At 39.6% G+C, this 14,366-nt stretch overlaps 1 protein-coding gene across 1 annotated transcript in view; it reads right to left on the reverse strand.

The window, feature by feature from the left end:
* Window positions 1-14,366, reverse strand: part of Wdfy1 (WD repeat and FYVE domain containing 1) — a 46,350-nt gene that overhangs the window by 19,379 nt on the left and 12,605 nt on the right. The window contains exons 2-4 of the mRNA XM_026390367.2: window positions 11,020-11,087; window positions 6,223-6,296; window positions 1,320-1,374 (exon numbers count right to left, since the gene is read on the reverse strand). Coding sequence (XP_026246152.1) covers window positions 1,320-1,374; window positions 6,223-6,296; window positions 11,020-11,087 — 197 coding nt within the window. The remainder of the gene's footprint in view (window positions 1-1,319; window positions 1,375-6,222; window positions 6,297-11,019; window positions 11,088-14,366) is intronic.

The following is a 14,366-nucleotide window of genomic DNA, read 5'->3' on the forward strand; positions in this document are numbered from 1 at the left end:
AAAATTTGGGTTGTTATGCCTCCAGGCAAAGTCTCCAGGAACCTTTACTTGGACTGATAGTGCTATGGTTTAGATATGAGTTGTTCCCCAAAAGCTTGTGTATGAGACAATGCAAGACAGTTAAGAGGTGCAATGATTGGTATATGAGAGTTTTAACCTAATTAGGGCATTAATCTGCTGATGGGGATTAACTAGGTGGTTAACTGTAGGCAGGTGGGGTGTGTCTGGAGGAGGGGGGGTCAGTAGAGCATGCCGTTGGGGTATATATTTTGTCTTTGGTGAGAGGAGAAGTTTCTCTCTGTTTCCTGGTTCCGGGTCCTTGGTTGCTTTCCTCTACCACACTCTTCGGTCATGATGTTATGTCACACTTTAGCCCCAGAGCAAGGGAGTCAGCTATCTATGAACTAAGACCTCTGAAACTGTGAGCCCCAAATAAAGTTTTCCTCCTTTAAAACTGTTCTTGACTGGTTTTTTTGGTCACAGCAACAAAAGAGCTGACTAAAACAGATAGGAATCCACAACTTCATCAAATTGTTTTGGCTTTGCAAATTCCATCCAAAGTTGAGAACACTGAGAACTTGCTTTTGATAAATGTAATAATGTCTAAATGTACAAGACTGAGAAAAACTGAGGAAAATGTATATGCCACATATTTTTTTAAAGTAAAGGTGCTTATAATTCAATTATAAAATAGTACAACTCCCTGGAAATATGAGCACAATCATGTTAAGACATTCCTGAAAGATGACATAGTCAAAACAAAATAAAGCTTAAATAATTTTCAAATTGAGAAACTTTGACTATCAAATGCAAAAAATGCTGGACACACTTAATGAGCAGACAGTCTCAGTCACTATTTATAAGAGTGTAAAAATTGACACAATTGCTGGGAAGCAGTTTGCAAAACAGACCAAAACCATTACAAGACTTTTTAACGTTTGATCCTGTTATTCCACTTAAATAGACGTAGTCTGATCAGAATCAATCTCTCTCTCTCTCTCTCTCTCTCTCTCTCTCGCTCTCTCTCTCTCTCTCTCTCTCACACACACACACACACACACACACACACACACACAGAGTATATAGTATGTGTTATCAAAACATGAAAACAGTGCACATGTCCTTTTAGAGAAGATGGTTAAATTAAATCTCATACACATGCCCAATATATAAAATTTTACATATTAATAAGCAGAAAAGAATGGTAAATAACTGTGTCTCTCACATAATTGGAGGAAAAAAACTGAAAAGTTCATGTAAAAACCTAACTTTGATCATAAGAGGTGACTGCCAGTTTTGTGTGTGTATAATATAATTACCTGGGTAGGTCTTGATAAAGTTCATTTTATTAAAATCTTCAGAAACATGAAATTCCTAAAAGTAAACATATGGAATAAGAAAACAGTTATGTTTTAAAAACAATAGGAACTTAACTTTCAAAACAAAGTAAAGTCTACTACCAGTTGTCATAAGACCTGGGACTTAAGATGAGCAATTTAGGGATGATAGGAACTGTTCCTTGGCCCACTGCCTCTCCAGGGCCTGAATGAAATGAATAAATCAAGGGCTGCCGACAGACCTCGCACTTGTATCCACTTGCTCCTCCACAGATGAGTGCCATACATAACTTCTCCCTCTAACTGCAAAATTTTCTTAATTTGCTCTCTTGGCTATACCAAAACGAAACAAAACAAAACAAAAAAATCCCTTAGGACAATGTATAGGGAGCAAAACTACAAAACTCAGAGTTCATAATTACAGGTAAAATAAGGAAGGCACTGGGGATTCCAGCAGTTTAATGTACAAACATATCCCCCCAAAAGTAAAAGTTACAGATTGTGGATGATCTTCTTTTTATACTCCTGCATTTTCCAGATTTCCTATGAACTATATAACTTGGAAAAACTAAAAAATACATAACTTTTTAAATGAAAAAATAAGCTTCAACATAAAATTGAGATAATACAAAACTCTAAAGAGAATCACTAATTAAGAAATCTATTGATCGAGGCTAAATTGTAAGTTATTAAAGGTTTAGGTAACATGGACATTATGCATTGTTGACTGAACAGGGCATGATAAAAAACCACCCAAGTCATAAAGACTTCCTGGTCTCCACCTTACTTTGCAAAGTACAAAGATGGATCAGCATTGTAGGTATTAATTGATATTGGATGGAAAACCAACAGATCAATTGCTAACTAAAGCTAAGTTGGGTTTAAATCATCCTTTCCACTGAAGAGCCTTGGAATCTCAGGTGCTGTCCTGTAAATGCAGAGTCGACTCTCCAATCAAAAGCCTCCAGAAGAGTTTCTGGAGAAAGAAATGCGTGGCCACTGCCACCTCTGGAAAAACCACGTGAAAGCTTGTTGCACTTAACAGCCTCTTGTGTTACGTGTGTATGCACGTCACCATGATATGCCTATAAAATGTCCAGCAGATCTCTGCATCCACGACCACATCACGTGCTTATGGGAGCCCCTGCCACCTGCCTGCTGCAGGGTGAAATTCTTTGGAGGGAGCCCGACCTTCCTCCTGCCTCTTTCTTCTTTGCCCTTAAGTGCAATCAACGCTTCTTTTATACTTTAAAAAACAAAATGAACACAACCAACAATGAAACTCCTTTAACTATACCATACTTGTCCCAACCTTCTCAGCCAAATGCTTTTCTAAAGACCATCCAGGATGGATCGGGCTTTCCCTCCTGGTCACTCCTCACTCCACTCTTCTCCAACATGGAAACGCCTCTCCCTGCTATCGCCAGCTGCCTTCTGATTTATGTCCTGATCTCAGCCTTTCTCTGCTGCCCTTGCTACTAACCTCAAATGACTGCCTATCCCTTCCACCCGGCTTCCCTGGCCGGATTGTTCTGGGCCCTTTGTCCACTTTGCCTGTTTCTGCCCCGGTCTTTCTTAAGGGCTTTTTAGTCCTCTGACTTTCCCTTAAAGCACTCCAGGATGAGACCCTCTGCTATTCGTCATGCTCCTGCTATCCCTAGTTTATGTCAGTTACTTGTGGCACACTGGGCCAACAGACATCAAAACCCAGAGCATTATCATGCCCCTGCTTAATGGCTCCCTGGCTCCCCCGGGTGCTGTATTTCCCCAGCGCGTTCAGTCCTCGGACTCACCTAGGGCACTTGCTAAAACACAGATGTCCAGGCCCCTCGTAATTGATTCTGAAGCTATGGATCTAGCATAGAGCCAGGGAACAGGTATTTTTAAAGTTTCCTAAATGATTTGTGATGACTATGCAAGTTTGAAATGCTTGGTCTGTATGATGTAGTCTAAGCTCCTTAATACCATACTCAAGGACCACCATTTCTCCTCATCCCTGGGCTCCAGGTTTGTATATCCAGTGCCAACTCTGCACTGCCATTTGGAAGAGACAACACAGGTATCTCAAACACATGGGTGATTCCTCACTCTTCCTTCTGTCTCCAACTATCCCACCCCTTCAAGCCATTCCCTTCACAGTAAATGATGCCACTGCTCAAACTAAAATTCTGATGTCACCTGACTTCTTCCTCTTCCTCCCCCAAAACCCAACTTATTACAGATGCATTTAGGATGTACCTCAAATCCATCTGCTCTGTCTGCCTTCACCACCACCATCCTCTCTCTCAGACTGCTGCATCAGACTGACTCCCTCTTCTATTTTGTTGACCTTCAATCTACTCTTGCCCAATAATTACAGGGACCTTTTAAAAATGTAATTACATCTTATCATTCATCTGCTGAAAATCCTTTAATGGCTTCTCACTGAATTTATAAAGGAATTTAAAACTATCCAGATATATAAAGCTCTGCATGAGCTGGCCTCTGCCTACTTCTTCAATGGCGTCTGGGGTCCCTCCCTGTACCAGCACCCCCCAGCCATGGTAAACTACACAAATCTCCAGGCACACAAAGATCCCTTCTACCTCAAGTCTTCACAAACCATTCACTTCTGGAAACTCTTCCCTGGTTCTCCACAGGCTTGCTGTGTGACAAGGATGTCAAGACAATTCAATGGGAAAAGAACAGTCTTTTCAACAAATGGCGTTGGAATAATTGGATAATCACAAGCAAAAGAACGGATATGGAATTCTTCTGTTAGGTTTAGATATAAAGGGTTCCCCAAAAGCTCATGTGTGAAACAATGCCAAGAGGGTTTAGAGGAGAAATGATTGGGTTATAAAGCCTTAACCTCATCAATGCATTAATCTGCTTATGTGGATTAACTGGGTGATAACTGTAGGCAGGCAGGGTGTGGCTACAGGAGGCTGGTCACTGGTAGTGTGCCTTTAGGGCATATATATTATCCCTGGTGAGCAGAGCTTATTCTCTCTGCTTCCTGGTGCCATGTCCTGAGCTACTTTCCTCCTCTACACCCTCTATCAGGATGTTCTGCCTCATCTCGGCCCCAGAGCAGTGAAGTCGATCATCTATGGACATCTGAAACTGTGAAACCCAAATAAACTTTTATTTCTCTAAAACTGTTCTTGTCAGGTCTTTTGGTCACAGAGGTTAAAAAAAAAAAAAAAAAAAGTTGCCTAAAACACTTTCCTTACACCATATGTTAAAAAGTTAACTCACAATAAAGTAAAGATCTAAATGGAGAAACTACACTATGAAACTTTTAGGAGAAAACATAAGACTACAACATTATTCCTATGAAAATATAATGTAAATAACCTTGTATCAGGTAATGATTTCTTAGGTATTGTATCTAAAACACACAACCAATAAAGGAGAAAATAGAAAAATTGAACTTCATCAAACTTAAAAATTGAAGGAAATTCTCACTATGGACAAAAATATTTGCAAATCATGTATCTAATAAGAATTTAGTATCTATCTAGTACATGGGAAGAATTCTTACAATTCAATAATTATTTTTTTTTAAATGGGCAAAGGGTTTAAATAGATACTGCTCCAAAGAAGATACACAATGACCAACAGACATGTGAGAAGATGCTCAACATCACTAGTCAGTAGGGAAATACAAATCAAAACTACAATGACATGCCAATCTGCACCCAATACAATGACCATAATAAAAACAAAATAAAGCAAAACAAAACAAAAACAGAAAATAATAAGTATTCACAATGATGTAAAGAAACTGGAATCCTCATGTTTTGCTGGTGGGATGTAAAATGGTGCAGTCACTTTGGAGGAAACTTTGGTGGCTTCTTGAATGTTAAATATAGTTCCCAGCAATTCCATTCTCATATCTACCCAAAAAAGCTGAAAAAAAATGTGTTCATATAGAAATTTATAAACTATGTTTACAGCAGCATTATTCATATTAGCCAAAAAGTGGAAAATAACCCAAATTTCCAGTAACTAGTGAATAGATAAGCAAAACTATCTATGTAATAGAATACTGTTCCAGCACACAAAAAGGAATGAGGTAATGAATTCAAGCTCCAACATGGATGAACTTTGAAAATACCAAGTGAAGAAGACAGGCATAAAAGGTCACACATAACTCTATTTACACAAAATACCTAGAACAGACAAATCCCTGTACTCAGAGAGTAGGTTATTGATTGCCAGGAGCTGAAGAAAAGGGAAATGATTGCTAATGAATATGGGGTTTCTTTGGGGGATATAAATAATCTATAATCAGAGTGTAATGGGTGCAGAGTCTCATGAATATACTATAAAAGCATTGAACTATGCATTTTAAAGTGGTGCAATTATGGTATATGACTTATCTTTAAATTATAGAAAAAATAAACACACACAATTTGACCCATAAAAAACACCAGTCTATATAGACTGAAAATTTACATATCTGGTCCTTCAACAGGGGTAGCTTGGAAATCACTGCCTTACAGAGTTGAGTTGCTGGAGGAATAGCTGATAGTTGGACTTGTTCCCCATCCCTTCTGTCACAGACACATGGAGACACGTAGGCTATCCACCATCATGGCCAAAAGATGGGAGATGCTACAGATCTCAAGTTCACTGTATGAATACAATGCATGTTTATGGGCATCCTGAGCACCAAACCATCAATTATGACAGCCATCTGAGCTTTGTAGAAATAGCTTAAAATTAAACATCAATTAAAATTAATGTTTTTAGACTTCACATCCATGGAAACTGATGGAAATACTTTTGTACCAAATAATCAGACATTCACTGTTGACTTTACTTAAACTATCCCACATAAGTAAATACAGATAATCAATATAAAGAATGTAATGAATACTTCCTGGAAGTTACGTACCATTACAGCTCCGTTATCCTGGCCCACGAATATCCGTCTGCTATCGTGATGGTAAGCCATAGCAGAGCAAGGGGCTGCCAGAAAGACAAACACCACATTATCAGCAAAGCTAAGCCTTTTGAGTCATTGCTCAAAGTACATTATTATTAAGAAGAGCCATATGATTTAGGTTTTTAGAAAAAGAGCAAAATGTTTTATGAAAAATAATCATATAAGTTGAAAACATAAAGTTCTCTTTGTTGCTTCAGTTTTAAATTCTAATTCTGTAAATCTTCTCAATTATTCTCACAATATTGGGCAAAGTGAGCCAGCACAAAGTTTCATCTGATGGAAACTCCTATTTATAGCCTGGGAAAAGTCTGGCAACCAGTGCTTACAGTGCATGATCTAATACATAAACGCTTCATCCCATTACCCTTCCCAAAAAAAGGTAAAAAGTTGCTGGAATCTGCAGAAAAGGGGGTTGCCAGCCCTAGAATTCTCATCCCAGAGCATATGTGAGCATGCTAGGAAAGCCATTCCAGGATAATTATTTTCTCAATGGCCAAAATGTTCCCTTTTGCAATGACACACATGACCTGGTTTGCAGGAACTGTAGTTGTGAGGTATAGATAGGTTCTTTGGCCCCAGCAGTTACCCACCCGGGATAGCATCTGCCTATTTTTCTGTACACCTCCTTCCCAGTGGCTATCTCTCTCTCTCCCAGAAATCATGGGCAAGAGAATGAGTTTCAGAAAGGAAAAGCTTCAAATAGTCTTATGTTAAAAATCAGAAGTGAAGTGATTTAGAAAATGGGAAATTTGGAAAAAGAAATGTTTGGGTTCATTTTTTTTCATTTCTTTGTTCAAAACAAAGAGAACTTTATGTTATCAACTTATATGATTATTTTTCATAAAACATTTTGCTCTTTTTTTAAAAAACCTAAATCATATAGCTCTTCTTAATCATTCTAGCCTAAAGAATTATAATCACAATGGAAGAACTAAAATATTAAAAAAACTGCATGTCAGGAACAAGACAAAACAAATGAACTTGACTTTATTTTGCAATAAGACTTCTCATAAAAAAAGTAAAAGAAAAAAAATCGTCCAAATGAAGTCAACCATCTGAAATAGTTTTAAGTTCTCTTGCTGCAATGACTGACAATCTACACCAAAGAAAGAAAGTAATCTATAATACTGGACTGTACCTAAAAGCAAAGACATAGCCCTCGACATGATCAGATCATAGAAGAGGCTGTTTTAGTTGCATTCAAGAACTATGTAGTTGAAAAGGTAGACAGAAAACATGACCAACTTGAAGCCCTCACACCCTAATCCACCATAATGATGCTGAAGATAACAAAGAACAGTCATGTTTAAGAAGTATAACCATGAAGACACATGTGAATTCATATGATCAAAATGTTCTTCAATTACCATTTGCAAAAATCACTATGGCAAATCAAATCATGCTTTAATGATTTCAAAAGTTCATTATCATCGTTTTTACTTGCTCTTCTGTTGGTACTAGGTCTGGATGCATTAGTTTTAAGCTTCTTTTCAATGATTTTGATGCTTACTCCCACAACAAACTACATAAATATTGAAAAACGTTTCTTTTGTGTAAAACTTTAATGTGCTGAGTAATTTTATGAGATTAGAGAATTTTTGTTTAAAAAAGAAAATAAAAAGCTTCCCAGTTTATTTTTCATATAATGATATTCTGGCTTTTTTCCTAGAATGGAGTTTTCTACTGAGATAAGCAATAAATACTTTAAAAGGAAAGGAAAGGTTGGATATTCCTATAGTTTTGGAAACAAGAAAAACACAGGTCATCTTTCAAATCAGTGGACTTTAAAGAAGATATCATCGTAGTTCAAAATCAGATGCTTAAAACTCAGACATGAGCACCAGGTGGAGCCTGCTCTATGTTTTGTTAATTAGCTCTTTGGTGTTTTGGGAATAGAGCCAGGCTTTTTCATTTTTGTACTGGTTATGACTGCTTTCATGCTACAATGGCAGAGCTAAGTAGCTGTCACAGACTGCTGCACAGAATCTAAATATTTACTGTCTGGCTCTTTTTTTTTTTTTTTTTTTTTTTTTAAAGAGAGAGTGAGAGAGGAGAGAGAGAGAGAGAGAGAGAGAGAATTTTTTTTTTTTAATATTTATTTTTTAGTTCTCGGCGGACACAACATCTTTGTTGGTATGTGGTGCTGAGGATCGAACCCGGGCCGCACGCATGCCAGGCGAGCGCGCTACCGCTGAGCCACATCTCCAGCCCTACTGTCTGGCTCTTTGCATTAAAAAATGTGTGGACCTACTCCATAACTGTGGTGGGCAGCATAGTCTGGGAGTAGTAAACTCACATGGATTGGAATTCCAACCACAAGTCATTGGTTTAATCTCTCTGTCCTGTTTCCTCATCTAGAAAATATAAAAAATAACATCTATCTTGCATAGCTGTGTGATGATTTCATAAAATTACATTACCAGAAAAAAAAGGCATGAGGCACATAGTAATACTGAAACTGGGAGTTACCATTTTTCCTTCAGCTATACCAGGTTCTGAAAGTGATTTGTGTTTGGTGAATGACATTATGGAACATAGTTGTACTAATGCAATGATGTATGAAGGCCTGGCTTACTGCGGGCTCCATTGGAGCACAGGCAAAAGTTTAAACTGGTGTACAACCACTAAAACATACTAAACTGCAATCAGCAGATAGTTCTTAGAACCCCAAACAGCAATGTTCTTGTATGATAAATGTAATTTTGAAATACGACAGCAGTTATTTCTCATAATTCATCCACTATGTTTTCTTCTGGTCGTGTTCTGGCAGTGTGGCCATCTCTCCTTCCAGAGCTGGAAACTACTTTGAGAAGGAACAGTCTCACCAAGTTAGGGAGGGACGGGACCAGAATGAGTCACAGCCATGTGCCCAAGATCTAACAGACAAGAGAGAGGAGAGAGCACACACTTCTACTGCTGGGGTTTTCTAGGAGAAAATAGCTGAGGAATTAAAAACTAAACACAGAATACAATCCATGTCAATCTCTGTCTCTATTTTAATGAGCAGGAACTTCAAGGGGGAAGACTCAAGGAGATTAAGCTTTGACCAAATATGAGCTATGGAGGGATGGGAGGAGTACAGCAGCAGCTCTAACAAGACTTTCCAAGTGATGATAAGATAAGCCCCGCACTGGAATGAGTTCTTCCAGCTGCTGCTCTCTCCAGCTATCGGGTCTATGGCTGGGCCACTGGGAAGTAAGGAGTTACCAGCTCTGTTGTTGTTGGGAACTTGGGGGCCTGAATATCGTACCATCTCTCCTGTTTACTTTATCAAACAGGCTCCATATGCACCTGTATTGAACATCAGCCACTCTGTATTTCAAGGTAAGAAATCAGAGTGAGAAGCAAAGGTTAAGCACTCCAGAGGACGAGTGGACGTGGTGACAGGAGGAAGGGTGGGCTGGCGCAGCAAATTCTGGTCAGTTTTCAAGTAGTCTATATATTATGAGGTTTTATCATTCTTTTAGTGGCAATTACCTTCATAAAGTATTCTAAAAAGTCTATTTCACTTTCACTTAACGATTAGAGAAGTTATCAGACCATCCAAACTATTGGTAGAAGGTAGAACAAATAAAAATTTTGATCAATTATGAACTTTTTGTGAAAATTAACACAGGATCCAAACAGTGCATACTCAATTGAATGCATGTACAAATGAGAATGTGCTAACTAGGGAGGTGCTTACATGATTAAAACTAAATATAGGTAATGTGCTGAATAACTGGCTGCTCTGTGTTCCAACAAACTCCACTTCACCAGCAGCAAGCCATCGAGCTCACACCAAATCCTTTTTTTTCTTTTCCTGGGAAGTCGGCTGAATATAGAAACCCTTCACGGAGGAAAAGCCTTCACTAAGAACCAAAGCCTCAAGGAAACCTGCAGCTACAGATGACTCTGAACAGCGGGTTTCAACCCACATTTGGCCTTGGGTGACATCCAGGCATTCTCTACAGGGCTTTGTTTTCAAGAAAGTCTGAAGAAAAGAAGTGGGAGAAAAGGATGTTGCTTAGATTTGCTGTGACTTTGTGTCACAACTCTGTCTTTACAATCATTCAATGGAAATGAAACAGACATTCTGGAAGACTGTATAAAGATTAACTATTGTCAAAGGATGACGAAACCTTACAATGCCTAACACACTGGAAGACTACTTGAAACCTGACCGTAATTCATCACGCCAGGCCACAGTACCTCCTCTCGGGCCTACGGGGCCTCTGAGTACATCACCTCGGCGTCTCACTCTGAATTCCAGGCGTTTTTAAAGTGTCCATGCACAGTTTTATCTTCTAGATGCATTTTTAGAACATACCTGACTACTGAGAAAATTCTCTGTTTAGAAAGTGCAGCATCTTAGAGCACTTCTCTCTGTGGTATCAGAGGTGGTCAAAGGTCAGACACAGGCTGTCATAATCGTGGGAGTGTGCAGACTGCTCTTTGGTGCCAGCATCAGGTACTACTGAGGACAAGCTTAACGAATGAAGGTTGGCTGAATTAAGACAAAGGAAACCGGGAAACGGGCCTTTCCCTCCACCTTTTTTTCAGTTTTGCTCACGTCTACTTTATTAGGCCAGTGGTCCTTTACAAAATACAAGTTTTCCTGTAGCTCATTACAGCCTGTCAGAGGTCTTTGGCAACTAAGAAACTCATTCTGAAATCTAGTAGCCATTTTTAGTCAGACATTTTGAAAGTTAAAACATCAAGGACATTAGAGGCAATGTCCTGAAGAGGAACTGGTCTGTGACTTACAGGCCATTGTGTGGTAAATGCTGGGCCAGTACTGGCCGCTGTCTCTTTTCAGCCATACTCGGATGGTTCTGTGGAGAAAGAAAAGAGTGGTCTTTAGAAATACTGTCTTCTTTTGTATTCCATGAAAACTTATTTTTTTAAATAATGTTCAATACCATCTCCTAACTGACCTTACAAAGCTAATCAAGTAGACAACCTGGACAAATATACATATATAAACATACACCTCTACAGTAGATAGTATGTCACGTATAGTACATATACTATATATACACAGTTACATATATGTGACCATGTATGTTGAGTTAACAAGAGCCTAGGAGTCAGGATTTCAAGTGACTTTAATAATGTGGAAATGTTCTTCACATAATGATAGACAAAGAAAGCTGAGAACTACTAATTGTTTTTCTTGGTAAAACCAATTGTGTGAACATAGTAACTGACTGAGTAGCAGTCACCAAGGAAAGCATCAGATCTGAAGGGGACGAAAGTGTGTGTGGAGAGGTGGGAGTTGGACAGGCCGTGAAGGGCCACGCTGATTCACCAACGGTTCTCCACCTACCCATCACCCCCGCGGGAAGGAAATCATCCCACACCACACCTCTTTCATCAGAACATGCACAGACCTGAGGAAATCCTGCTTGAGTGCAGGAAGATGACAGTGACCAACACAGGCAAAGCTTAACATCCCAGTCTCCTGCAAAAGGAGAGAACACAGGGACAGTCCCGCTGCTCTGTGCTCCAGAACTTCTAAGCTCAGGCACTGGCTTGTCACCTTTTTGGGGGCTCTCATTCTGCTGGTACTTGCCAGCTCTGCCTTTGCAACCACTCACAACCTTCTCATCATCCATGGTCAACTCTGCCACAGTCACATTTATACATATAATAGCAACAGAGACTCGCTCACAGTAGGTGCTGAATAAATGCTTCTAACTTTAAACTGAAATATATCAACACCAAGTACTGATACACACACTCACACACACACACACACACCACACATATATACGTGTGTGTGTGTGTGTGTGTGTGTGTGTGTATTCCCTTCCCTTTTCTTTCCCTTTTTTTATGTTCAAGACAAGTAAAATTGGTTTTAGAGATGAAAACATCAGAACAGTGGTGGTTGCTTCTGGGGAGGAGGCAGATGGCAGAGATGTGAGGAAACTTTCGAGAGGAACAGCCAGGCTCCAGAGATGGGGACCATGGGTGTCCACATGTGCTGGAACTTGCTCCACTATGCTTAAGATGTACGGAGACTACTGTAAATGATTAAAAGGAAACTGAAACTAGAGGGTGACTTTCATTGATCCAAATAAGTAAGGTGGCGTGGCAGCACAGTGAGCTAATGCTATTTTGCATGTGAACTGGATAAAAGCCTCAAGGCAACTGTGAGCTGATCAAGGCTTTAGCTCCAGCTACCAGTTCATAAGACACGAAGAGGACAGAGGAACATGTTGAACACCACAACAGGGCTGCGTTCACCAAAGAAAGACTATAGACAAATGCACAAAAGTCTATAGACAAATGTCACTGTTCTGTTCTAAACAAATAATAGTTCCTCAATATCACCTTGGCCTGACTCCACGGCAGCTTACTCTCATCTTCCCTCCTGGGCTCTGTCCCTGCTCTGCTCTGGTCCACTGCTATTATATCAAATGCCAGCTGCATATCCCCAGCAGCCACGCATGTCACACTGCTCCTGTGTTCAGCATCTACCGGTGTTTTTTGCAAATCCAGGGTTCAACTGACAAATTTAGTTCATGTGACTTCAATTCAGGCCCTGAGTTCCAGTGAGCAGTCATCCCTGAGCTCTTCCGAAATGTCCACTCAGACTAAGCACTCAGTCCACCTCCCTCACCACCCAACGGAGAACCTTTCTCTCCAGACTGTGCTTTTCTAGGCAGATGGCAGGATGGGTGCCAGTTCAGCACAACTCCTTCATCTAAAGAACCAATGGGAGCTTATAATGTGATCCTTAGGACTGGGCTTCCAACATGACCTTACTTATGTTGACTACACTCTGTGTTACTGCAAGCAGAATGCATATGATACATTTCAACACAGCAGATGAAGCCAAAAGAGGTGTACAGAGAGGCCAACTCCCAGCAGAGCACTAAGTCTATTCAAGGATTCCCCTCCATGTCCAAGTACATGGTAACACAGGCCAATGCACGTCAAGGTCAAGGCTTCATGCCAAACCATTTCCAGTTCACCAACTTCACTTACCAATTTGTACAAGGATCACCAAGGGTTAGACCTGACAGCTACTTGACACATTCTAAACCTCTGAATCCCAAAGGTCTTAGGTCATGAATGTGTAGGTAACCCAGATGACTGAGTAGTGCATGCTCTTCCCTCTTCCCTTGGAAAGGACAATATTCAGGTATCAGAGAACCCTGCTGTCAGAAGAAATCTTAGAGGTCACCTCTCCATCCAATCACTGAACCCTGAAAAGTCAAGTTTCATACACCTTTGGAATAATAAATAAATCAGCCCAAGGTCAAAATGGGACTTACTAGACCCCAGCATTTGGAGATAGTCTTATTTTCTTTGTAGGACAAACATCAGCATACAACTTGGTCTGCACAATCTGGATCCAGCCTAGGACCTGACTAGCAAACTGAGAAATTAGCCTTTATACACATTTCTTCAAATGTTTCTTCTGAACACTGCTTACCACATCCAGGCTGAGAGAAGGCCACCCTAGTGTGGGAATCAGATTTCAAGTTTAGGCCTTGACTTTGGCAGCTGGCTCTACCTCTGTATCTACACCTTCCATCCCTCGTTCCCTTCCAGCCTCTTCAAATCAGACTCTTCCCCCCTAGGCACTGCTAAATCTTCCACTTAAAAGATCAAATCAAATTAATGTTAAGTTTAAGCCCTAACACCCTAGTATTCTTAAGGCTCTACCTATTAAACAGCGTTGCCTAATTTCTGTGAGTGATATAACAATTTGTTTTATATACGGTCAGAACATTTCTCACTGACTTAACAAATAGCTGTAAAAATAGGCTTATGTCAGGCTACTTATTAGAAAAAATTGATAAGTTCCAGACCAAAAAAATTACTGTTTAGTAAACTCAAAACAAAATCTACCATTCAATAATTTGAAAGCAACACATTAATATAGTTTAGTCACATTTTACCAAATGCAAACTTATTTCAAATTCTACAATGATATTAATAAACCATCTAATTACCAAAGTGTCAAGATCAGATGGTTTTATTTTTACATAAGCCACAATATTTTATGCCAGATGAATGTCTAAGCCACTCTCTCCACAAAGATAAAATCAAACAGCTGAATTTTTCCTTCAGTATTTTGACAACTTTACTCCCACACACCT

Source organism: Urocitellus parryii, chromosome 1 (assembly GCF_045843805.1).
Source record: "Urocitellus parryii isolate mUroPar1 chromosome 1, mUroPar1.hap1, whole genome shotgun sequence".
Classification (NCBI taxonomy): domain Eukaryota; kingdom Metazoa; phylum Chordata; class Mammalia; order Rodentia; family Sciuridae; genus Urocitellus; species Urocitellus parryii.